Source organism: Zalophus californianus, chromosome 8 (genome assembly GCF_009762305.2).
Source record: "Zalophus californianus isolate mZalCal1 chromosome 8, mZalCal1.pri.v2, whole genome shotgun sequence".
Taxonomy (NCBI): Eukaryota; Metazoa; Chordata; class Mammalia; order Carnivora; family Otariidae; genus Zalophus; species Zalophus californianus.
In genome coordinates this window covers 54,295,865-54,322,868 of record NC_045602.1, presented here as the reverse complement: position 1 = coordinate 54,322,868, position 27,004 = coordinate 54,295,865, and the positions used below count along the sequence as shown (strand labels likewise).

The window sequence follows — 27,004 nt, the reverse complement described above, 5'->3', positions numbered from 1 at the left end:
AACTTATTGTCTCACAGTTCTGAAGAGTAGAAGTCTGAAATCAAGGTGTTGGTAGGACCATGCTCTCTGTGACCACTCTAAGGGGAGAATCCTCGCTTGCCTCTTCCGGCTTCTCGTGTTTGCCAGCAATCTTTGGCATTCCCTGGATTATAGACCCGTCGCTCCAATCTCTGCCTCTGCTGTCACATGGCTGTCTTCCCTCTTCTTATAAGAGTACTAGTCATATTGGATCAAGGGTCCATCTACTCCAGTATTACTTCATCTTAACTAATTACATCTATTTACAAATAAGGTCACATTCTAAGGTACTGGGTATTAGGACTTCTTTTGGGGGGAACACAATTCAACCTATAACACGAGTGGTAATAGACATTGTTGAGAAAGGAATTCTGTAGCCAAGTAGGTTTGGGAAACAGAAGATTGAACACCATTCCAGGAGGATTCTTTGCTCTAGTACTTCGGGAGGGTCTTTAATTTGTTCATCTGAAGGGAAGTCACAAGGCTGGGACTATTATGGAGAATTTCTCAAACATAGTTGCTTATGGACTTCCTTTTATATGTCTACTGTGGGCTCTCATTCTGTGTGACACCCAGGTCTCAGGCCAGATGTGAGGCAGCAGACCCGGTGAGGTCCCTCCCTACTGTTCTGGATCCACCTTTTGACCTGCTGTGTGACCTTGAGGTAACTGCTTTCTTCTCTGAGCCTGAGTTTCCTTATAGCTAAGAAAAAGACAATAATATCATTTCCCCATGGGTTTCCTGTAAGAACTAAACAAAATGAGGTTTTCTTGCTCATTTTCTTCTTCCTTTCACGGTATTTCTCTCCCCTGCCCCCTCCTTAGGAGAATGTTTTTGTTTATGGTAATAAAAATTTACCGGGGGTAAGTATTCAACCCAACTGCCCTCTTAATAAGTCTCCCATGTTAGCAAAGAATGGGTTGTTTCTCTCTGCAGTTCCTCATTCTCGTCTTCCACCCCAGTGAGGGGAAGAGGATGTGATCATGCGATCGCCGGCAGATGGGAAATTGTGAAAGGGACCTCGCTCTAGAAAAGCAGCCCACAGCTGCCTCAGCTGTCAGAGGAGGCTGAGCTTCTAACAGGACTTGTCCGACGGTGGCCTCGGCTTTCTGTTTGCCCGTCCGACATGGAGCCAAAACGGATCAGGGAGGGCTACCTTGTGAAGAGGGTAAGCAGAAGTACCATCTACAAGGGTATCACTGAAGATAGGGTTGGGGAGGATTGGTGCCTGGCTTTGGACTCTCTACCCACTCACTTTAGGAATGGTTTCTGCTGAACCTACTGGGCTGACCCAGGAGAGCATGACGGCCTGTGGAGTGTTGGGAGGGAAACCAGCTCACGTTCCACTGCTTTCTGTTTCTTAAAGGTGAACTAATTCAGCTCAGGCATAAGCACAGCTTGATCTTGGGGGACTGAGAATTCTAGGCTGCAGGGTCTGGAAGGTGGGGGCCTCAACAAAATCTAAAGCATGATTTAGAGCGTTTTTGTCGCGAGCCGCATGTGTAGAGTATTCTGGAAGACTCACCCTCTTGTGCTATAGAGGTTACTCAAAGAGATTATTCCTTTGTTACTTAAATTCCTGTCTTCTTCTTATTTATTTATTTAGGAGAGGAAAAAGAAAAGGATTAAAGAGAAGCTGGTATAATGACACAGTAACTGTACCTTATTGGTCCATCTTTTAAAAATTGGTGCATAAAAAACCTTTTCTTTTTCTTAAATTGGGCTCAAATCCCTTCATTCACCATTCTGAGTAAATTTGTATGATGTACTGCTAAGGTAGTAGGAAGTAATTTTAAAGATTAGGGCATAGGGACACGAGTTTATTAAAAAATGCTTAGTCTCACTGGTATGGCTTCAAAACATTGACTTTTCTCAGCACTGCTTGTTTTTCTCCTAATGCTGGGTGTATGCCATATCATCATGTGAATTCACACACAGGGCTGGTTGGCATCCTGTGGGCAACACCTCTGAGAAAGATGTTCTCACAATGACCCAAGTGAGCTCAGCATGTCAGAAGTGAACTGAATTCTGTACATTCTTTCAGACTCTTCAACTGAATGAGCACCTAATGTGACTGCTTTAGGTCATTCGTTGGTTTAACATTTAGCCTAAAATGTTCTACTTATGAGCGGGTTAAGCAGCACACATTGCTGCCTGATTCTGTTTTGATTTAAAGCTGGAAGGGGAGTGTCTGGGCGGCTCAGTCGGTTGGGCATCTGCCTTTGGCTCGGGTCATGATCCCAGGGTCCTGGGATCGAGCCCCATGTCAGGCTCCCTGCTCAGCAGGGAGCCTGCTTCTCCCTCTCCTTCTGCCTCTCCCCCAGCTTGTGTTCTCTCTCTCTCTCTCTCTCTCACACACTCGCTCTCTCAAATAAATAAATAAATGAATCTTAAAAAAAAAAAATAAAGCTGGAGGGGACTTTAGATCACCTGGCTTCATTCCTCCATTTCCAGAAGAGGAAACTGAGACCAGGAAGCTGGGTGACTGCCCAAGGTCACATGGCTGTGACAGTTGACACCAGAAACCCACTCGCTGGCTTTGGTTTCTGACTCATGATGCTGAACTCTGTCCAGTACACCAAGATTTTCTTAGAGTCAGTGTAATGTGGGTTAGGGTTTGTAATGTATTTGTGGCAGCGAGAGTTATAAGTGGCTGCTGGAGAATAAAGGAGCCCACAGCCGATGTGCTCTTTAGCTAGCACAGCATCTCTAGCTGTTTTGAAACATCCTTTGGAAAAGACACACATATACGCACAGAGAGGTGTATGTGGGTTCTTTGCAAGAGATACCAATACTCTCTTTGAATGTTGAGTAATAATTAATGTTGGCATTTCTTTCCTGATTGCTTGGGCTAGTATCTGGAGAAGGGCAAGTGAATGGAAACATTTTGCAATGAAAATTGCTGTTATTAAGTTTGTATGTTCACGTTTTAAACTCCATAAATTATAAAAAATATAGAAGACTAAATCTTTAATAAGTGAGGCTGCCCCACTAGAAAATGGGGATGAAAGAGTTAGGTTTGTCAAGCTTACAGATTTATATTAATAGTTTTTAATCAGTGAGAGTAATTCTCTCAGATTATGGCCTATAAAAGCCAATTTAGAAAATGTACCTAGAAGAAAAGTACAGTGAAATTTCATATTGATATTTCCACAATTTCCATCTTCCTAATTTTCATGTCCATAATTTATATCTTCCATAATTTTTGCATTTTTCTCTGGGACCTTTTGAACAGTCTTTGTTGTAATGTGTTAAGAGCCTCTAATTTATCATTTTGAAGGCATGCTTGATTCAGAAATATTCCCTTCGTTGGCTACAGAACTACACCTGGGGGGGCGCCTGGGTGGCTCAGTCGTTAAGTGTCTGACTTTGGCTCAGGTCACGATCCCAGGGTCCTGGAGTCAAGCCCCTCATCGGGCTCCCTACTCAGTGGGAAGCCTGCTTCTCCCTCTGCCACTCCCCCTGCTTGTGTTCCCTCTCTCACTGTCTCTCTCTCTGTCAAATAAAAAAATAAATAAATAAATCTTAAAAAAAAAAGGGCTTAAAAAAAAACCTACACCTGAAGCCAGAATTTCCCAGTAATGTTTTTAGATGTTAGGTTTCTTTCAGTTACCTCATACATATGGATTAAAAACTATATATGTCAGGAATCTAGCACATAGTAGGTGCTATATATGTGATCATGATTATTTATATCAGTGCTGACATATACTTCTGTAGATAGGGTCCTTTTCTATATGCTAACAGGGTTAGGTACTGGTGCCTGGGTTGGTTGTCGAGTTAATAGTGAAGAGTGGACAATGGAAATCTTTCTCTGGCAAGGCTGTTAGATGCCTTGACTATGGTTACTGATGTTAGAACATGACAAGCAGTAATATATGAATCTCTCTTCATTTACTTTTTTCTCGTGGGCAGTTTAAGATACCTGGGTAGTAATAAAGAATATCTTTTTCTCTATGTCTTGTTTTGTGAGATAACTTTATTGAAGATAAGATGTTTTGGGTGGCAAAATACAATGTTAGAAATGCTGGTGCAAGGATTTTGTCAAGTCAGAAATCTTGGGGTCAAGAGTCAATGGCATTGACTATGAAATGTTCTTGCTTTTCTTCTGTGCAAGATAACTACACACATTCTACAATTCCGGTTTCCTCCTTTGCCTCCTGCCTAAGGTCTTTAAATAGAAATGATGGTTATAGAAGGAGGGAAAATACATGATTCTGTCACTTTGCAATTTTTTCATTCTAAGACCTAGATTTCCTTGCCCCAGAGTCTTGTCACTTTTGACTTTTAGAAGAAAAAAAAAAGCACTTTGAGCTGACCATATAGCAGCTAACGACTGTACGATCATGATCTCATTCAATCCTAATCACCCTCTGTGATATTACCCTTATCCCCATCTCACAGATAAGAAAACTGAGGCTCAGAGAGACTGTGTGACTTGCCCACAGTCAAACCGCTGGTAAGAGGGTGACCTGGGATTCAAATCCACGCTTGCCTAACAGCAAAGCCCACCATCTCATTGATCCCATTTAGCATTCTGAAAGGCAGGCTTACTCAAGCCAGTAAAAGGGAGGTTAGACAAATTTATCAGAGCTAGAGTGGGGCCTGGACAAATTGCACTGTGGGCAAGATCGGGTTTAGTAAGCTCAACCTCCCTTTCTCTCTGATTAGGGGTTAATTCCAACCAGTAAACCTAGATATCTTTTGGATGTCCTTGAAACCATGTTACTGATCTGGATATGTTTATGATCAATCATAGCTTTAAAAAAGATAGATATATATAGAGAGGAGCAGTTTGTATGCAACGAATAAGCTAGACTCCACCAAGTCATGTCCCAAACCAACCTCATTTCTAGAGGTTTCTGGAGCAAACTGTTGTTGACAGATTGACAACCAGCCAGCAGGCACTTCACGCAGCCGGGCAGATCCCAAGAGTGGCTTTGGTCTTGGGGTGGTCTGTGAGGCTGGGCGAAAGCGCAGGAACTGGGGTGGTGGGAAAGAGAAGGACGGGGGTGCTTGGGCAGGAAAGAGAAGGGCTGCAGAGAGCTGAGGTGGAAAGAAGAAAGCTTCGGGTGCGAGAGAGCAGGAGAGGCAGGAGTCCCAGCCCAGGAATTCTTCTGTACAGCGACCTTGTCTTCAGGACACACTACCATGAAATAATTCTCAGCAATTTGCCTTTGTAGATTCATCACCATCTTAATAGCTAACACAGGTGGTCCTTACCCTGCAGCAAAGACAGATGGAAGCACTGAATGCATTAAGGCATTTGATATTTATAACAACTCTACAAAGTTGAGTTATCCTTACTTTTCAGAAGGGGAAACTGAGGTACGAGAGAGGCAAAGAGCCTTGCCCAAGGTCACACAGCTATTAGTGGAAGAGCTGTTCCGCAACTCAGCAGTGGGGTCTCAATGTCATGAAGAGCCATGCCTAACTGCGTTACTTGTGGCCCTCAATGGCTCATTTTGCAGTGATTTTCTTCTCCAGAGCACTGTTGCTGTGGAGCTCAGGACAACCTTCACACTGTGGGCTACAGACTGAAATCTTCTCTGTCTATGTGGTTACCATTTTTTGAGCACCCTGTAAGCTAGCCTCTGGGCTCAGCCCTTTAGTATATTATCTCATTTAATCTCCCTTAAATATATTATCTCATTTAATCTTTGCAACAGTGGAAGTGGGTGCTTTATTACTTCCATTTTACAGGTGAGGAGACAAACGTTTGGAAAAATTAAATAACTTGTCTAAGGCCACACAACCTGGAAGAGGCAAAGTTGAGATTTGAAAGTGAAGCCCTGAGACTCCAGAAATCATTGTGTTGAGCACTTGGTACCATTTCTCTCTTGCTCACCTCATACGTTTTTATTGAGAAATTGTCCAATTTAGACTTTTTACTTATGTAAAAAATATACTCCTGAACAGGTTAGTTTCCTCGCCTTCAAAGAATTTAAATAGGTACAAAATGACCATCTATCGGGGATGTTATACAAGTGATTTCACGAATCAGTCTGGAAAACTAGCTGATACAATTTACAAGGTAGCAGAAATCAGGACCTTAATACCACAGCAACTTAAGATGGCCTGTCCCATGAGTTTGGGAGCATAGATGACACGTATCCACAGCTCTGCTGTAGTTAGATACGTAGTTTTGCTCGTAATATGATTTCCTTTGAATTCCAGCTAAGCGGCAATAGCAACGTATGAAAAGAGAAGTCTGAGGGGAAGGGGAAGGAAGTTAAAGGAGGTGTCTGCACTCTGTGGGAGGCGTCTGGGAGGGGTTCGCATCACGAAATTCCAATTGCTCCATCCCACAGCAGTGAGTCATGGCTTCTTTCACCGAAACCACACAAAACATGCCTCCATTTGTGCGCTGGGCACACTTAACTGGAGCTGTTGATGAAGGTTGCTCTCTCCCCCAGTTAAGGTGGGGACAGTTTAAGCAGAGACTGCCTCTTGGTCAATTTTACACCCCAACCCCCAGGCCTGTGTCTGAAGCACAGGAGCTGTTTTACCCTAATGTGTTGAATGACGGTGTCTCTAAGAAAGAAATCTGCTGGAAATAGACCCAAGAAATCAGGGCTCCATATTATAGTAACTTCAAAGGATTAGAAAACATTTCCAATGGAGTATTCCATTTTAGATGATCATGTTAAATGTTTTTAAGATGTATTTATTTTTGGCTTGAAGGTGACGCCCAAGGTTTGGCAGGGCATTGTAAAGAGAAGACTCAAGGGATGGAAAGGACAATAGGTTTTTTGGAATAGGTGTGTGGAATTTGAGGGTTGAAAGGAATATTGAGTATTTTAATAAGTATTTCATTGACCTTTCCCATGTGTGGCTTACATTTGTTTCACTAATTCACTAACAAGCATGCTGGAATACCTCTTGTGACAAGGAAATCACTAATTTAAATTTCTCCCTTAAGTTATGCCTCAGACTGTTTTTTTTTTTCCTGAAACCTCTACCTGTTGGGCCTCCAAACAGTCTATGATGTTTCACACCTTTGAAGACAGTCCTCATCTGCTCTGCCTGTCCCCTTTTGGGCTAAAACCTAGCTGCTTCCCCCAATAATTCTCCAAGAGAGAGAGATGTCAACTTGTCACCTTCTTTTGAACAGACCCCAGTTATCAGCAGCTTTGAGGTTTCCTGAACTCAAGGTCATTCTCCAGATGCACTTATGAGCACAGAATTACAGGGAATAAGGAGTATTTATTGGGTGCTTACTGTGTTCTAGATATTCCCCTAAGCAATTTACACGGAGTATCTTCTTTAATCTCCCAATAACGCTAAGAAAGAGATAGTAGCATTATCCCCGTTAGCCAGATGTAGGAAATGAGGTTCAAAAACTTGCTCAAGGTCACATTACTAGAACGTGGCAGAGCTGGGATTTGAGCCTGGGCTATTCAGCTCCAGACCCATGGTCACCTACTGGCTATACTCCATTTAAAGTTAGAATATTACTTTCATCACTTTAAATCTTATGCTTCTATTTATATAGCCTACAATGACTTGAATTTTTTTGACAGCCCACATCAAACTGCTGACTCACAGAACTCCTTTTTTCTTTTCACATGGCAATTTCCCCAAATCTTCACCAATACATTTTATACATCTTTTGAAAAATTTTATTAAATAAAAAGATTATATCTTGCTTAATTTTAATTTGCATTTCTTTGAATGCTGTTGAAGCAGTGCATTTTCATGTTTATTCAATCCAGGCTTTTCTTCTTCTGAGAATTGCCTGTGTATATTGTTTGCCCATTTAAAAAATTAGGAGTGTTTGTATATTTCTAGTTGACTCTATCGTGTTTAAAAAATATATTAAAAACATTAACCATTAATTATATGAGAATACGTTATAAATATCCACACATTAATATTTGCTTTTTGGTTGTTATAGGATTTTTTTTTAATGTATAGAAGTGTAATTTTGTATATGACCAAATATCTTGTCCTTTGAGGTTTCTTCCTTTGGTGTCATGCATTGTCAGACTCTTCTGCACTAAGGTATACCAGGATGATGAACAGTTGTTTGCCCAGAAATTTTAAATCTGACTCAGCATCTAAAATCTGCCCATTGTGACATGAAATTGTTTAGGTTTTGGCCTATAATGGGAAAAAACAGACATATGTTCCACATATGTATGAAAACATGAAACATATCTATAAAATCATGATATAATATGGTTTAGGTATGTTTTATGATTATTTATATGATTATTTTTACTCGATTATAAACAAGTCCCTATGCTTATGATTATGTAATATACATTAAATATTATACATTTATGATATATATTTTTATATATATGTGCATATATATTTGAGCTTATATATACGCTACATGGCCTAAAGATTTTCATTTAGAATCCAGAATTACTCACAGTTATGTAAGAACAGAAATGAAGATGGCATCTGAAGGAAAATGGAAAAAGCATAAAATTGAGAATCAGGAAACCGGGATTCTAGTCACAGTCCACATTAACTGGGCCCGTGGACTAGGCGCAGTCACTTAACTGGGCCTTCACATTCTTCCCTGTATGATGAGTGTTGGTAGATGATCCTAAATGCCTTTCTGGCGCGGACGCTCCATGATCACACTTCCAGGTGTGCTACTGAATGGGCATCAAGAAGCTTGGGGACAGAAGGGGTGGCCGAGGAGACGTGCTGTCAGGTTACTCCAGTGAGCAGCTGCAGAAATAGCTGAGAGGAAAGAGATCACACACAATTTCACCACCCTAACGTAATTCACCACTGCCAAGCCTGGAAGACAAGCTTCCACCTTATAAATGGTCAGATTTCTTTTGTTTTACGGAACCTCGGCCTCCTTACAGTGCATGAGGCTGAATCCCAGATGACACACTGTCCTCTGAGTGAGCTGACAGAGGCCCTAAGGCTACGTTTGAATTAGGAAAGCCCAAACTCCTTTTGAACAGTTGGCTCTGGAGTAGCTTTATTTTAATTGTCTACAGAAGGAATGCAGTGCTGGCTGACCTCTCCCAGTTTATCCCAGTTCCAAGGTCAAAAGCCCTGAGTGACGATGGCCATTATAAATCTTTGATAAGGCCTGAAGTAGGATATAAAATTTTGGACTTGAAAGGCATTTTTGCAGTCATCTAGCCCGACTTCTTTTTTTTTTTTTTTTAAAGATTTTATTTATTTGAGAGAGAGAGAATGAGAGACAGAGAGCATGAGAGGGAAGAGGGTCAGAGGGAGCAGCAGACCCCCCGCTCAGCGGGGAGCCCGATGTGGGACTCGATCCCGGGACTCCAGGATCATGACCTGAGCCGAAGGCAGTCGCTTAACCAACTGAGCCACCCAGGCGCCCCCATCTAGCCCGACTTCTTACTCCTACCTCTGTGAATAGATCTTTGATTATTTTTAGTTATTTTGCTTTTCTATTAGATTTCCCATATTTCTCTAAAAATACATCCTGAATTTTGATATATAGTAGTGCCATGGGTTGTTCATTTATTTATTAATTTTTCTCAATTATTTTGAAAAATTTCAAACCCACAGAGAAATAGGAAGAACAGTAGATTACCTAGATTTATCAACTGTTAACACAAGGATGCATTTGCTTTCTCTCTCTCTACCTCTGTATCTCTGTATAAATACACACACGCACACACACACACACTCACATGCACACACACACACGCACACACACACAGACATTTTCACCCTGAGATCTTTGAGAATAATTTGCAGACATCATGCTACCTCACACCTAAATACTTCAACATATATCTTCTAAGAAGTAGGACATTCTCCCGGTTTCCAAATTGGGTGGACCATTTTGCACTCCTGCCAGCCATGTATGGGAGTTCCAGTTACCATCTGTGCCAAATCTTGCTCTTCTTAATCTTTTTAATTTTAGATACTCTCGTGGGTGTGTAGAGGTATCTCATTTGGTTTTAATCTGCATTTCCCTGGTGAAAAATGATTTTGAACACCTTTTCAGAGGCTTTCTGGATATCCTCTTTAACAAAAAGTCTCTTTCAGTCTTTTGTCCATTTAAAAAATAGATTGTTTGTATTTTTCTTACCAATTTGCAGGAGCTCTTTATATTCTGAATATGAATTTCTCTCAGATAGGTATAAAACAGAAAGGTATTATTACTTCATATGTTGGCATGGGGTCTGACATTGCCTATTTTTTAAACAGGGAAATAATCCAGTGGTAGTATGGATAGTTATTCTGCCTGTGCAGAAAAGAGATAGTGTGTTCTAATTTAAAATTATTTTTTCAGTAACTAAAACAAAGGAAACACTTGGACAAGCAAAACGATAGTCTGCAAGTATTTATCTTTGTTGCATAAATAGTCTTCCTTTTGGGCAACTGGACCTTTATATAGAAGCTCTTTGTAGTTTAAGATAAGCAGCAGGATCTGCTGGGAGCTGGATGATAATTCTGTTTTGTGGTAGTCATGACAAGGTGACACCATGGGTTCAAAGATGAGAAGCAAAGAACCTCTTCCTTTTCCAAAGTCCTCCCAAAATATAGACAAGAAAGAGACTTTCTTGATGTAGTCAGAATGGTTAATTTATTGCTACAAGTGTGGTTGGCATTAACCCCAACTGAAAACATTTTAAGTAAGGATTTTCCTTATTCACTCTGACGGTACAGGACATTTTGCAAGTGATTTTCATACAACTCATCCATGCTCATACACAAGGCTGCTCTCTGAGTTTCTTCTTGATGTTCATATTCCCATAAAATCTGATGAGGCCAAAGGATGGAAGTAACTGCAGCTGGCATGCCACCTTTAGGGCTTCCATGCCCGTGGTCGAAACAGCTCTTGGAATAGGACACTTTTCCAGTGAGTCTGGCCTCAGGCATCAGCTACTCTTCAGTCTGAATTGGCACTTGAGATCTATTTGCAATCCCTAAGTGGAATGAACACAGTGGGCAGAGTTGGGAGCAGAAAATAAGCCACAGAAAGCCGGCCTGAAATGCATAAGAAGGAGAATAGAGAGCCATATCATATTCCCCTGGTAATGGCCCATGGGAAGCTTAAGACCTGCTTATAGATGTATATACATTTTATCTTAAAAATTTTTTTTTAAAAATTTCCATCTGAATGGCAGTCCCCTTCTCTCCTGAAGGCTGCTTTCCCACCAGCCTGGTCACACAAATGTGCATCAACTGCATCCACACTGGCCAAAGCTAGGCTATTTGCCAAGTTACGCACCATCTATAGAATAGTTTTAGAAGCTGTTGTTGTGTAGCTCTTTTTGTTGTCATTACAGGGAAGTGTGTTCAACACCTGGAAACCCATGTGGGTTGTACTGTTAGAAGATGGAATTGAATTCTATAAGAAGAAAAGTGACAACAGCCCCAAAGGAATGATTCCCCTGAAAGGAAGCACACTGACTAGCCCTTGTCAAGACTTTGGCAAAAGGATGGTGAGTCAACATCGCTAGCCACAGTGGACACCTTGTCATGCACTGACTTTTAAGTACGTGATAAACCACAGCATGAATGGTGCTCTCTGGGTCTGTCCCTCTCACCACCACCCACACTCCACCCTGGGCATTTGGGTTTCTGTTGGCCAAGCACTTCCAGAATGAGGTTGAGTCAGCTGCTGTGCTTCATAAGGGACCTCAGCCCTTTGAAAAGAATCATTCTTAATGGGATGTGTTTTGATTTTTAGTTTGTGTTTAAGATCACTACGACCAAACAGCAGGACCACTTCTTCCAGGCAGCCTTCCTGGAGGAGAGAGATGCCTGGGTTCGGGACATCAAGAAGGCCATTAAATGCATTGAAGGAGGTCAAAAGTTTGCAAGGAAATCCACCAGGAGGTCCATTCGGCTGCCAGAAACCGTTGACTTGGGGTGATTTTTCTGTGTTTGCTTCACTCCACTCCTTCTTCATCCCCCCCGACCCCCCACTTCCCCGCTATGGAAATCTTACAATAGATCCTGCTGCAAGGCTTGCTTTGGTCACCTCTGAAGGCTATATCCACTCTTCCAAGTTGAGACTGGTACTTGGTATACTGAGATGTTTACATAAGTCTAAAGGAGTGATTATAGCCTCTCCAAAGCCTAGCAGCTGAGGAGAGGAGGCTAATGGAGTATAAATTCCCTCATTTTGGGTAACCTTGGCAGAGAGAGAGAGAATGCATAATTGTATTTATGAAGTAGCCATAATCACTTAGTCTTGAAAGTAAGGTTCAGGATCTCGAGATAGGTAGAAAAAGGCAGGGGCTATGTGTCAAAGCAGGTAAGGTTTTACGTTCAAGTTCTTGCATTTACACAGCCAACAAGAGCCAGTCAAGGTGAACACCCATTCTGGGCAGAAGCCATTGATGCCCTGACTTGGTTTAATGGTCTCTTATGTTGGCTGGTTTGGAATTGGAGTTGATAGTTGTTGCCTAAAGGTTTTCAGACGCTCACAGGTAAATTCAGCACCTGCCAGGGATTGGGAACAAGGTTTCTTCCTTCGTGCGTGTTTCACATCTCCTACCACATGAGCCTCTTTCCCTAGAGTCTCTTCACTTCTTGCTAGTTCCGTTTTTTATGTTGAACATATCCTGAAACAGGAGCCCTGCCAGGAAGAATTCCATGTTGGTTGCTTAACATGTCCAACAAGGATTCTGTTTATAAAATGGGAAGGGTTTCTAGGAGGAGACTGAAAAAAACCCCTTCTGCATGCCCAACACAGGTCTTAGCATATCACAGGGATTTAATAAAGTTTGCGCTTGAGCTTGGTGAGAATAAGCACCTTCCCTCACCAAGAAAGCTTTTTGGTAAAGAGGCAGTGCCCAGTCCAGCTGTAGTTACTGGGAAGGGTCGGCAAAGTGACCATGTTTCTGGCCACAGCTATCAGTGCTAGGTGGGAATGATGCTTGTGCTCCTTGGAGCCACAGGATACATGAAAGTGGACTTCTGTTTTGTGGTCTGCAATTTCTCTGATAAGGCCATTTTTAATTTATTACTCCAAGTACAAAAATGAGAACTTGCTGGCTCTCAATTTTTAGAATAAGAGAAAAGCTTAGTCAAAACATTCACTTTCTTGGAGGCAATTATCAACAACAGATGGTCTCTTGAAGGACACTTAAAGAACTGAGACATGAGGATTGAGGGCAATTAAAGATCTAGAGTGTGTATGGACAATTGGTCCTGAGAACCTCTCATCTTGGCACCTAACTGGGCTAACTCTCTACCTCAGCCGCTCAAAGTTAAATCACTAAAGACCTTAATGAATGTAAAAGACATTAGGTACCTTCCTAGTATATTTTGCTCAATGCTGAAAGTATTGAGCCACAGAGTCACCCAAATATGAGCCCAGCCCTTTACTTATGATCCAGTGGAGAGACTAGGCTCAGGGGCCACCTGAGGTTGAGGGAAGCCTGTGGTCCTGGCTAGCCTCTTCATGGTGGTGACTCCCAGAGAGGATTTGCCACTCTGAAAGTCTCCTCACTCACCTGTCTGTTTTCATCTTTGCACAGTGCCTTGTACCTGTCCATGAAAGATATGGAGAAAGGAATAAAAGAGCTGAATCTAGAGAAGGACAAGAAGATTTTTAATCATTGCTTCACAGGTAAAAGGCCTTGCAAGTCTGAAATGGGGCACCCTGGGAAGGCAATATGTAGATCTCGCTCAGCCTTGCCTGCGGGAGGGGGGTGTGAAGCCTAACGGGTGAACGGGGTCATAGAATACAGATTGGTGAACATGAGAATTGAGCTTCCCCAGGGTGGAAACAGAAAGAAAGGTGGAAAAGAACTCTGTCGTTCAAGCTAAAGTTTTGGAAGTTCAAGTTAATCAACCAAAGGGTCTCTGCCTCACCCCGATACTCCAAATAAATGATATTGTGTTGAAATAGACACAGCATTGAACAAGATGATAAGCAGGAATCAAGGTATACAATGTAAGACTTAAGTGACAATACTAGAGATGTCTGAGGCTGCACCGGGTCAAGCACTAAGTGTCATGAATTTAGGTAGATGGCATGGATGTTAAAAACATGTTCATTGGAGCCAGACTGCCTTAGTTCAAATCCTGGTTCTGCCACTCACTTGCTATAAAACCTCAGACCAATAACTTAGCCTCCCTGGGCTTCACTTTCCTTGTCTATAGAATGGGGATAATCATACTGCACCTACCTTATAGGCTTGCTGTAATGTGTTTAGGACAGTGCCTGCCATATAAATACTATATGGTGTGAGCTCTCAGGGTTGTTATTATAATTAAGAGGTCACATGTCTGCGCAGACAATTCTGAGTTCAGAAAAGAGAAGGAACTCAAGAGGTTGTTGGGATGAACCAAAGTAGGCCCCTAAATTTTACCCAAAGAGATGGTGGCATTTCGTTGAGTATGGTGAGGACAAAGTTATGGGGCAGAGCTATCCAGAATACGCATCCAGAAGAAGAAAATGACCAGCTTGGTAGAGCTCATGGGTTCATTAGGGGGCTAAATGGGACCTGCAGTTTGGGACCAGGTTGTTAGAAGCTGGGCATGCCTATCTTACGGTGACAGAAGAGATCAAGAGAGGAAAACTCTGAAAAGTTACAACAGCTGTAGAACTTGGGATATGCAATCAACAGATAATTCATGAAAATGGTTCAGGTCAAAGCCAGGAAGGTGGAGGTGTGATCTGCAGTAGGAGGGTAGTATCCCATGGGAATCAGCCTCAGAGAGTTAAGGTTGTAGCCCAGTAGCATCAGAAAAGTTAGGGCTGAAATGTGGGATCAAGATACTAAGCTGTGGCAGCCATGAGGGGAACTGACAAAGGCAGGCCCTAACTCCAGCAGGAGTGACATCACTAAGACAGATCCTCTAGCAAAGGAAGAGGAGAAGTAAGAGGTTCTAAAATAGGTCTGGGCCCGAGGTCCAGGCCATACTTAATCCCCGTGTAATGTGTTACTGAGTCCCAGAGTACAGGGCTAGAACTTCTGAGTCCTGCCCATCGAAGGTCAGTGGGTTTTAGAAATTCAAGTGGGGTCCAGTTTTCCTGTGGGAGCCTGGTGGTCTCAGTGGAGAAACAAGACAATGGCAGAGACTGGGACTCAGGCACTCCCAATGGAGGACCTTGAATGTTGGGTGACAGGGAGACGGAACTTGTCTTTCCAAGCTTCAGCTTCAGCATGCTGACTGAGCAAATATGAACTCTAGGGCTAGAAAACTTGAGTGAAGGGCCATTACTGGTGCACCTCAGGCCTAAGGTCATTTAAACTCTCTGGGCCTTAATTTTCTCATTCTTAAATGAGGTCTGTAATTATTGCCCTAATTCTTTTATAGGGTCACTATGAGGATTAAGAGCAGAAATGCAGTTTAATTAGTTTATCCTTCTACAAAAGAAAAGTGGGTAAAAGCCTTTCGTATATGAAATTCATGGAAGGCTCACTAACCAACTCCTGTTTCAAAGATGGTATATCCTATTGCTCTTGCTTTGATGACCCGGAGTTTGTTGCCTCTTACCTTGACTTCCTGGTTGGCTACATTTGTACAGAATATGCCATTTTTAATACAAAGCTTCACTGTAGCCTGCTAATAATCCAACTGATGGGTCAATTTCCTTTTATTCTCTTTGCAATCCTCTCTTGAGGCAGAAGTTTGAGTAGATGACTTCTCAAGGTCATTACTGGACCTTGCAAGTGATGCGATCAAATTTTAATTTAGGACCATACATGTCTGATCATGTTATTTTCTGCTTAAAAACTTGCAATGGTTCTTCATCACCAAGTTTCTTAATATGCCATCAAAGCACCCCCACTCACCTGTGCCTTCCTCTCTCTTGTTTCACCTTCTTTTCACCAGCTCTGCCCTCTACCCCCCAAAGGGGCTGCTTTAGGCCTGTGAGGCTCTGTTCCCATGCTGCTGCTCCCTCAGCCTGTGCTGGTTCCCCTGTTTCACGTGGTTGGCAAACACTTACTCATATTTTAAGCCTGAACCCTGTGCTACTTCCTTTAGGAATTTTTTCCCAACAGTGCATGCCAGCCCCCCTACCCTACCACCCTTTTTCACACCTTCTTGCAGGTTTGACCCTGTAGCTCCACTGTACTGCACTGATCCACGGCAGAAGGCAGAAGGCTTGTTACAGTCCTTAAGTTTATCCCATCTCTTCCTTTCAGACTCCCCAAGGGAGCATCCCCAATATCCATCACAGCACTTAGCACCCAGTAGGTGCTCAATAAGTGTCTGTTCATTAATGGATTAAATGGGTGAGTTAGTAAAACCTATTTCTTTGATGCATGCATTCCTCCCAAAGGAGCATGTAGATGCTTTTAAAAACCTTCTACAGGGTGCCTTTTGTTTTCAAGTATCTATCCCACTGATAGGAAAAATGAGTTTTTCCTTCTTGGAATAACAGGGAACACGGGACAAGTCAGACACGTGGGGGCTCTGGAGCTCTTCAGGGGTGACTGTCAGTGGCTTGTTCTTTGGTACTTTGGTAGGGACCGTTAACCTTCCTTTTGATGGTCCCAACCAGGTAACTGTGTCATTGACTGGCTGGTGTCCAATAAGTCCGTTCGGAATCGCCAGGAAGGCCTCATGATTGCCTCCTCGCTGCTCGGTGAAGGGTACCTGCAGCCTGCTGGAGAACTGTCTAAGAATGCAGCAGATGGAACTGCTGAAAACCCTTTCCTGGACAACCCCGATGCCTTCTACTACTTTGTAAGTGAGAAATGCTACCCAGTTACTCTTCCTGGAACAGGTGCTGCCCCTCACCGATTCTACGTTGATTTTAATATATATCCACATGTGCAAAAGACAGGACCCAGCCCTGTGGAGAGTAGTGAGATGTCTCTGACTTGTCCTCCTCTGCAATGCCTGCTATATCCAGTGATTTCATTTTAAAGAAAAAGGTTGTTTACTTGAATAATTTTTTTAAATTGACTTTTAAAACTTTATTCTTATTCTAAGCAGTAATTCATTTATAATAAAAACTTATTAGACCCTAGTACATTCCAGGCACTCTCTTAGACAAAGGAGATACAACAGTAAAAAAAAAAGGGGGGGGCAAAAATTGTGGCCCTCAGGGAGCTTCCTTTCCAGAGTGAGATCTGTAAAATCACAATGTGCCAGTTGCATTTTTCCAAATATATATTATAATACACTACTCTTAACACAGAAGGTGTCCATTCACATCCTCTCCCCCAATCATCTTGTTTATCTCCTATGTACACGTATCCCAGATTGGGAAAAACGACATTGCACAATATGGACCTAATCTTGCGCCATATGAGGAAGCCAGAAACCATGGGTTTCTAGGGGGATTTTGGCAGTTTTGTTTCAATCTGGGGTCCGAGAGCAAAAGTTAGGAAGCTACTTAAGAGAACCAAAATGAAATGAATAACCCCGAGAGAGTTTCATTTCACTTTGGGGGAAGTTCCACTGTCAGTTTTTTTTTTTTTTCCAGACCTTTGATCTGGTTGTTTATAGCCATTTAAATGTGGGATTCTAAAAATACCTGCCCTCTAGAGCGGCTTTTCTTCCTCTGTATGATTCATTACCGGCTTATAGCTGAGCAAGTCCCAGTTCCCTCTTGACCTCAGAACATGAGGCTGGATGGACCCATCATGCTCTTGGTCTTCTCATAGTAGAAGGGGCTAAGTAGTAAAGGTCCTGATGGAGATCGTGCCATGCAGTGTCTTATAAATGAGCCAACTCTGCTTTCAAGGACGTGGCCATGAGGGGCCAAGAGAAAGAAGGTTTTGAGCAAGGAAGAAATGTGCTGAGCTAGACTTAGAGTATCACTTGGGGAACCCAAGAAAATGAAAGGATATTGACAAGGTCACACTTGAGTGGAGATGAGAGAGCATCTAGCAACATGAAACAAGCAGCTAGAGACAAGAAATGGGGAAGGGGACATGAGCTCACCAAGGAAGACCTTTATTTTTTATTTTTTTAAAGATTTTATTTATTTGACACAGAGAGACATATGGAGAGAGGGAACACAAGCAGCGGGAGTGGGAGAGGGAGAAGCAGGCTTCCCGCTGAGCAGAGAGCCTGATGCAGGGCTCAATCCCAGGAAGCTGGGATCATGACCTGAGCGGAAGGCAGATACTTAGTGACTGAGCCACCCAGGCGCCCCCAAGGAAGACCTTTAAAGCTTAGGTGGGGGTATGAACCACAGTAGGAAGGAGAAAAGGGGCCTACTCCAGTGGCTGGAGGGGAGAGAGAGAAAGGAAAAGGTACAAGTAGCCATCTGCCTAAGACTGGTAAACAAACTTGCTGTTTGGTTTCCCAATAGCCAGATAGCGGGTTCTTCTGTGAAGAGAATTCCAGTGATGATGATGCGATTCTGAAAGAAGAATTCAGAGGGGTCATTATCAAGCAGGGATGTTTGCTAAAGCAGGTGAGTGGCCACTCCCTTTTTGTCTTTTTCCTCTTACCAAATCCTTTTAACTTTTATGTTACCAAATGGTATTTGGAGAGGATCATGTACCACTGAAAGCAAGGAAGTCGTATTCCAGACTGTGGGTAGGACACGGGAAGACCGAATCCAGGGCACGCCTGAGGCCAGCTCTGCCGGAGCTGCAGCAGACAAAGGTCCAATCCAGTCAGATGGCATGCGCTCCATCCTGGGGATGGTTAGATGACAGGTCTCCACAGGCACAGGCCACTGTGAGTCGGGAGGCAACGTCTAGGGTGGACTGAAGGGCTCTAGTTGGTTACCAGATGCTAAGGCACAGGATGTCAAGAGGTAAGAGAATGCAAGGGTAGAAGCTGAGTGAGGAAGCCAGGGCCAGCAACCTGGCTTGGTGGGAATATTCAGGGCGAGAAAACTGATCCTAGAGTATGGTACCATAGAGACCAAAGCTGCTTTCTGGAGCCAAGGTTGTACTTTCCTGGCTGTGCTGGTGAGCTGTCTTCAAGGCACTGCTTAGTATATAAAGAATGGGACTGAGATTGAACTTACCTCATAAAAGGACCCTGAACTTGCAGGGTGAAGAGGAAAGAACCAAAGTTGAGCCTATATTCACATTTAAAAAGAACTTTGGACTAGTTGACGGGAGGTATAGACAGGGATTTTGAATTTCACTCGGGGAAGTGGGGCATTATGTGAAAAACTGACCTTACCATCGGGTTTTGAGAGAACTCAGGGTCCTAAGAGGTACTACAGCAAAGATGTAGAAAGAATTAATTCACAGATGATTCTAACAACTTTTATGACAGGGGGACCACTGACTAGATTGAAGGAAAGTGTAGAAATAGGACCAGCCTTCGATAGGGAGGGTTCTGGCATTTGTGAGTTTTGCCCATCACCAGCTCCCTCTGGTTCTGCCAAATGCTCCCACGTTCCTGGCTCTTTGATTATAGAGGATGGAAGGTGGATGTTAAGACAAGAGGAACTTGGGAAGGAATTTCATTATTTCCTTATTTTGTTGAATCTGTCTATAATTCTATTTTGTTATCGGTTTGACTGTTCTTGACTTAGCTGACAAGCCTTAGTCTAGAGTGCAGCCCTGAGAAAAGTAAACATGAAGGTTGAAAAGGGTAGACAAAGTCTGGGTTGGACTGAAGTCGTGTTTGGGCAAAGCACCCCAGTGGGTGCCCTGGACAGTCAAAAAATTGGCTGAGGGTAATGGTTATCTGAGTGTGTGTTGAAGATACTGGAGACTTGAAGTAGGCTTACTTCTGTGTTTTTCTTCAGCTCCGCATGATCCCAGGGTCCTGGGATCGAGCCCCGCATCGGGCTCCCCGCTCAGTGGGAAGCCTGCTTCTCCCTCTCCCACTCCCTCTGCTTGTGTTCCTGCTCTCACTATCTCTCTCTGTCAAATAAATAAATAAAATCTTAAAAAAAAAAAAACCCACTCTTTAAATAGTCATCCCTCTTAGCCTCCTCTTAACATAAAGAAAACAGAGATCTATGTGCATTCAGAAATTTTGTTCATTTCCATTATTCTTTCCTCTAATTCTGGGGGGAGAGAGAGGGAACAGAAACCTCTTCTATTTTGATCGATGGCCCCCCCCCCCCCTTTAATGTTTCCAACCTCTTAGCTCAGTGGTTTATAGCCTGGTTCATATCAAAACCACCCAAGGGAGTTAAAAAAATTCTTCAAGTGTCATAAAGCTAAACCACTCTGTGTCTGCGCTGGGAGTTAGCCAGGGTTAACGTGTGTAGAAGACTTATCATGAAAAAGGACACCTATGTCCCACACCTCACAGGTAGTAAGTAGCTGTGTCAAACTGGAGGTCAGTCGTCCCCCTATTCTTCCCACTTCTCCCATCCCAGAGGAAATAATTCTACTTGGGGGATGCAGCAAGTTTGAGGATGAATGATAATGAATTATATTCAAGATATTGCCTTTAATATAATTCATTCTGTTGTGACAATGAATATAATACCTGATTTCTCAAACACGTGTAGGTCTTTTGATGAGGGATACTGTATGTGTTTTTCTCATGTCTGTTGCACAGTTCAGCATCCTTGGTCTATAATAGATAATAAACCTTTGTAGATCAAATGAATATAAGTAGCTGGCAGATCAGCAACAATTCTTAGAAACCCCAGGCATGCACACATTCCTTAAAATCCCCCAGGAAATACTCATTAAATGAAGGATGGCCGGATACCCACTTACTAACACTAAACTTTTCAACGTATCATATTGTGATGTCAGTGAGGGCTTGAAGGCAATAGGTATCTGGCCAGGGTTGGCTGATTTCACATCCTCCTGTTGCCTTCCTCTTCCATGATTCATAAGAACTTGTTATTCACCCAGTGGTTGTATGAGAGATCCTGAGATGTGTGTGCACAGGTCAGGAGGAAATGGTGTCGGGCAGAAACTTGAGTATTCTCATCTTATGGGCAACATTAGCTAAGGCAAAGAGCAAGATTTCTTAAAAAGAATTTTAGAAATTGATGCTTTTGCAAAAGCCATTTTAGATATGATAGACAGATAGAAATATTCTCTGTTCTCCCATTTGACTCTATAGGGTTCCTGGCTTCATCCTTCAGGCAAGTAAACGCGTCTTTGGAGATGAGCTCCTTGACCAAATAATTAGACCCATTCTTGAAAGCTCCTTTTAAACTCCTCTGACCTGGCATTATGAAGGAGGCACTGTTTGCTAAAACCATAAATGTTTCACTATTTTCTATATGAACACAATGAAAAATACTGGAAAATTTGTATATGTGCCTGTCAATATGTGGTGATTTAGAATTAACAAATAATATGTTTCATATTGACAAGATAGAAACGATATATCTTCTAATCTAACATATATATATATTTTTGTTATTGGAGATATTTGAGTCATTTGAACTTTCCATGGGAAATAATGAAATCAGGTTTACCATGACATTTTAAAAAATTGTTATAAGCTAATTGAAGAAACTGGGTAATTCAAGGCAATTACAAACAGATATGAAGCAGCTTCTGGGGTGAGATTCTCTATGCCAGACACAGGGCTGGGTATTAGAGGAACAAAGGTAAACAAGACTCAAATCCTGCCTTCCAAACTCACCAGTCTAAATGATATCATTCTGTTGCGAAAGCCCAGGTCCTATTCACTTTCATCATGTCTGTCACAGTGCCGATTCCTTCCCATTTCCATTGCTGCTACCTGATATTAGTTCCTAGTAATTCTACGTGTGGATTGTTGCAATCATTTCCTAATGACCTTCTTTTTACCTTATTATTTTCCCCCTGGCTTATCTTTAATCTAGCCAGCTGGTCCATCCTATATATGGTCGCCATATTAATCTTCTTAAAATGTGATTGTACTCTTTTCACCTCTGACTCAGAAGCTATCAGCAAGGACCCTCACCTTGTATTTCAAGTCTCTTTCCACTTTCCCAGATTTGCCTCTGCTGTTCCTCATGAACCCTGTGCTCTAGCTAGACTGGTCTTATTCACCAATGTCTGCATATGCCTGGTATGTTCCCACCGCTGCTTTTTCGTTGTCAAGCCTTCCTATCCACCTCTTTCTTCACCGATCTGACTCCTGTGTGTCCTTTGTGAATAAGTCCAGATCTTTATGAGGCTCTCTTTGACATCCCAAACCCACAATTACATCTCCCACATGTAATTCCCTTGAAATCCATTATCCATACCACTTACTTGATTTGGACATTTGCTATTTTATATTTCCACATAGGTTATAAACTCTTTGAAAAGCAGGGCTATGTCTTAATCTCTTCATATCCCCCATGTTACCTAATAACATACAATGTATGTACCTTGTCTATAATACCATCTTATATAATACTAAAGCTGGAAGCCAATCTTAGAAGGAATTAATCCATGGGGCACCTGGGTGGTTCAGTCAGTTAAGCGTCTGACTCCTGGTTTCGGCTCAAGTCATGATCTTCGGGTCCTGAGATTCAGTGCCGCGTTGAGCCCTAAGTCGGGCTCTGCACTCAGCGTGGAGTCTGCTTGTCTCTCTCCCTCTGCTCCTCCTCCTGCGTGTGCTCTCTCTCTCTCTCATAAATAAATAAATTCTTTAAAAACAGAAAGGAATAATTAATCCACAATATCATAATATCCAAATTGTTCACTGGCCCTAGGGCTATCTCCCTGACAAAGAACTGGGTTGGGCCCTGGTTCTCTTGGAGATAATATTTCACCTTTTTTTTTTCTTTTTTCAATTCAACAAAGACTATGTGTACAGAGTGATGCCAAGAACTCATCATTTCTCTTCTTATGTTGATCCTGGATACAGGGGCACAGGAGGAAAAACTGGAAAGTGAGGAAGTTCATTTTGAGAGAAGACCCTGCCTACATGCACTACTACGACCCCGCTGGGGTGAGAGCCTGTGGTCCACAAACCCATCGCACTCAAAGCCTCCACTGTATTTGCTCTCTGGGCCTCCCCTTCTCCTCTCTGCCCGGTTTCTCTCCCCATTTTCTCTTTAGCCTCCCACTCCTTTTCCTCCTGCTCTCTTCTCCCTTTTCCTCTCCCCTCTCACTGGGAAGATGTGAGGTCTTAGGCTTTGAGACCAGCATAAGCTCAGGGATGAAAGAAAATATCACTATATTGTCATTTACTTGGTCAACTCAACATATTTTTTTTGTTTGTCCCAATCTGATATTTTCAGAGGAATTCAACCAGTCCAATTCATTGTTCTTGGTTTAATATGCACAAAAGTGATAATTCCTCCTGTGGGACAGTTTGGATGAGAGCATTGAGTAAGTCCAGCCATTTGGGCTGTTGGTTATTCAGAAGAGGGCCTTTTCCTTAATAAAAGGAGCCAACTCTAAAGTGTAAAGACAGCTCCATTTGGGTTGGATCCTCAGCCTCTGCTTGTAGTGCAGGGTTCTTTGATTCTGTCCTGCGAGGGTTATGTCACTGTGTCAGTTTCAGGGGGGGCCAAAGAGCTCTGGAAACGTGCAGCGGTTCTCTCATGGGACATGGTGATGTGGTCTCTCCACCTGCCCTGCCACTTTCCTCCAGGACGGAAACTCAGATTGGCTTGTGTCTCCTTGTCCAGCCTCCCTGAGTAAAGTGGGGGATGGAGGCTCTGGGGAGGGGTTTTCTTCAGTCTCCTTCTGCTCTTACCCATTTGGGATGCCCTAATCCATACCAGAGAGAGTCAGTGTGGCTTTTGCACCAACGGGATAAGGCACATTCATACACTGGAAACATAACGAAGGACTCCTCTCTTCTCTAGGGGGAAGATCCTCTGGGAGCAATTCACTTGAGAGGCTGTGTAGTGACTTCAGTGGAGAGCAACTCTGATGGTAAGAATGAATTTTTGTTTGAGAGAGGCGTGTCTGCTCAGGCTTCCTTCCCACACCTGGGCGTCCTGAGCCAACAGCAATCGATCACTCACTTAATCAATCAGGCTAGGCATGAATGAATTTCTGCCTGAACACCTGGGAGACACCAAGGGATATTTTCTCCCAGATGCTGCCCTGGCTCTTTGGGCCTTGGAAAGGAGGAGTGGCTTTCTAGATGCCTTGAGTAAATCTTGGAGCAATGTTGAGAAAAACCTTTACCTCGGAGCTGGCTTAGATGGAGAGACTTGTTACCTCCTGACGCCTGTAATTGAGCCATGCCATTCCTCAAAGGGGACCTTTAACATATCCAGACCAGGAAATCTCCCACAGCAAAAGGAGATTTGTGCAGTGAGTCAGTGTAGTGACTGGAAGGTGCACCTGGCTTATAGTTATGTCTGTGCTAGTCGATTAGTGGCATGGTCTTGGGTGAATCACCTAATGAATCTGGGCCTTAGCTCCTCCTCTGGAATGAGGGGTCACACTAGTGACCTCAGGGTCCCAGATCACAAGTCGAAGATGTGGTGCGTGGAATAACCATGCCGGTGTAGGCCGACTTCACAGGTGTGGCAATGAGGGGTATCCCAGGAGAGAGGTGGTTTAGACAGCCCGGCCCTGGTTTTGCCATGTCGTTTTGGGTTTATGATGTTATAGAGGCTGACGGGAAAACACCACAGCTGGAAGAGCTAGATTTTTACTACTCCTGAGGTCTGCTCACTGTCGTCTCCTCATAGAATGATGATTTTTGATTTGATGTGGATGCCAGATTACTATTTTTCGGTCTTTCAGCAGAGACTCTAACTTAGCCCGTGGTAAAAGCAAGTTCAGGCTATACCAGTGGTACTGGAAGTGCGTCTGGGTTTTTGGTTTTGTTTTTATTTTTAATATATCAGAGTCAGCTCTTGGTTCATATTATGGGCAGAGGAAATGTATTCATTAGGCACTATTAGAGGTACTCATTAGACACAATTGGTGTGCAAAAGTGAGGAATTTAGTTTGCTTGTAAACTATAAAAGAAAATGTTCGTCCTTGAGTATTTTGCCGATTTCCTAAGCACACATACTCACACACATGCACGGAATTATATTATGTACCTATCTATATAAATACTATATATATATATATATACATAATTATACAATAAATATATATGATCATACAATGATGGTAAGTTTGAAAACCACATATTTAATTTTCTTAGGACACTAAAAAACTTAAAATTGCATTCCTTGCAAAAGGAGGGTGAACTGGGCGGTCTTTCCGGTGCACACGTGCGCTCCTTCACTTTCTTTTTCAGCAGTCAGGAAGAGTGAAGAAGAGAACCTCTTTGAGATCATCACTGCTGATGAAGTTCATTATTTCTTGCAAGCGGCCACCCCCAAGGAGCGTACTGAGTGGATCAAAGCCATCCAGGTGGCCTCCCGAACTGGGAAGTGAGAATATTTCTGCAGCTCATCGTCACTCTCCCAAGAGAACCCCACAGAGAAGCACCGGACAGGGACCTGTCCACTTCTGGTGACACATCAATGAGAAAGGGCCCAGAGTTGGGAAATTTTCGTCTGCAGAGGTTCTGAATGTAACTAACCACATGCTGCGTCCTGTTCACCTGCACCGACCACATTGTTCACTGAAGCCTTTCTGTGTCCCCCAAGCAGATATGGCTTCACTGCTTAATCTCTCCAGGCCCGAGCTTCAGAGCCAAAAGCCCTGTGATTCTAATACCCACGGAAGTGAAAATGTCTCTAGTTGCCCAGTAAGTAAGTGTCACTCTTAGGCTCAGTCTTGGCCTTCAGAACCTGATGCGTTCTTCCCTTTAAATCTGTTCCCAATCTGTACTAAGGGGGCTAGGCATATACCTCTTGTTCTCGTTGGCCACTTTCTCTTGCTCTTGGCCATTAGATCATGTATCATGAAGGAGAACGTTCTTCTTCCTTTCCTCACTCTGACCAGAAACTTCCTGAAAGCGAGTGCCCCAGTGTTGGCGGCTTTTAGTTTGAAGCCTTCTATCACTTACTAGAGGCTGGAAAGTTCTCTCTTCTGAGAAAATGACCCAAGGAAACCAGGCATTGCCGAGGGTCTTTCCTGTTCCCTGAAGCCACCTAGAGCAGGCATATTCCCCTCCCACTTGAGGCTGATCTGAGGCGCGTCTATCTTTGTCCCTTTCCGGAGTATTTCTCTATCACTGATTATAATTAGGAGGGGGAACTCCAAATCTTTGAGGTTCTGTTTCGTTTGAATGTTTGCAGGAAAAAGTGGTCAGATGGGTTCCCTCCATGGGTGAAGGGCCTGGGGGGCTGGACTGAAAGGCAGGCAGACTGAATGATGGGCTGTGACAAAGCACTGAGATGACTTAAGTCCAGACAGAACTCACAGAGGTGGCCGTCTACACTGCAGCGCCTTCAATTCCCCGGTCAATGATACTCTTGTTGTCCCTGAGCTTTAGGCACAAGCTGTAGTTGCCCTTGCTTGGCCTCTGCAGGGCCTCATGAACCCATTACCAACCAGAGTGATCCGACCTAGATTCAAATGGGGCACCTGTTTTCAACTTTGGACCTGTCCACCAATGAATGATTCTAACCCCAATTTGAGAAAAACCCCAGGTATGTGTGTGGAGGGGCATTTTCCAGTTTTGGATTTCTAACTTTAAGGCTCCAGTGAGAAAAGGAAAGCAGAAAATTCTTCCCGATTTTATCACCTCCTCTCTTTCCCTCCCCCAATTGCACATAATATCCATGAAGCTACTCCTACTCCCAGGTTGTTTTCTCAATGGCCTAGGGGTAAAATGTTAACCTTTCTTCTAATTCTTTAGTAAGCTGTCTTCTTAGAGCATGCACGATAGTTTTTCTACATTCAGTGTTAAAAGTATTTATTAATATGGAGTCAACTTTATGTTTTGAAATAAACATGACCATGTTTAGTGTCTCTTTGGTGTGATGGATCTGATGTTGTGCTTCCCATTGATGACTCTCCTTTTCTACAACCCACTTTCACTTCCTGAGGATAATACCATCTCTCACCTCTCAAGTCATCTCAATGACTTTAGAACATTTTTTTTAAAAACAGAATCAGTCTATTCCAGGGAATAATGCAAATATGGGGACAATAAAAAGTAAGTATCACCAATTTTTAATTCACAAGACCTTGATTGTAATGTTCAGGCAAGCAAAAGTACCTATAAATGGCCATTAGCTATTAAGGATACAGAAAACTATTTACATCAAGGGAAAATAAGTTTTCTACTGAAGGGCTGCTATGTATGGTTGAGTGGAATGTGTACTGTTCAACTCCAGAAGGCACTATTCACATTGCAGTCTAGG

The 27,004-nt window shown here is 42.8% G+C and overlaps 1 protein-coding gene across 2 annotated transcripts; it reads left to right on the top strand.

The window, feature by feature from the left end:
• Positions 1-1,039: 1,039 nt before the first annotated feature.
• Positions 1,040-26,609, top strand: PLEK (pleckstrin). Of its 2 annotated transcripts, none has more exons than XM_027622456.2 (9): positions 1,040-1,186; positions 11,268-11,423; positions 11,672-11,853; positions 13,470-13,561; positions 16,451-16,635; positions 18,215-18,319; positions 22,633-22,716; positions 23,582-23,651; positions 24,988-26,609. In XM_027622456.2, the coding sequence occupies exons 1-9, from the start codon at positions 1,145-1,147 to the stop codon at positions 25,122-25,124; spliced, it is 1,053 nt and encodes a 350-aa protein (XP_027478257.1). In that variant the 5' UTR covers positions 1,040-1,144; the 3' UTR covers positions 25,125-26,609. The 2 variants fall into 2 exon arrangements, with proteins under 2 accessions (XP_027478257.1, XP_027478256.1); XM_027622455.2 differs by having other exon boundaries at positions 24,985-26,609.
• Positions 26,610-27,004: the final 395 nt, after the last annotated feature.

Coding starts and splice junctions, on each gene's coding strand:
- PLEK (XM_027622455.2), top strand. CDS start 1,145: ATGGAGCCAAAACGGATCAGGGAGGGCTACCTTGTGAAGAGG. Junction 11,854..13,469: donor CCAGAAACCGTTGACTTGGG/GTGATTTTTCTG, acceptor ATCTTTGCACAG/TGCCTTGTACCTGTCCATGA. Junction 23,652..24,984: donor AGTGGAGAGCAACTCTGATG/GTAAGAATGAAT, acceptor TTTCTTTTTCAG/CAGTCAGGAAGAGTGAAGAA.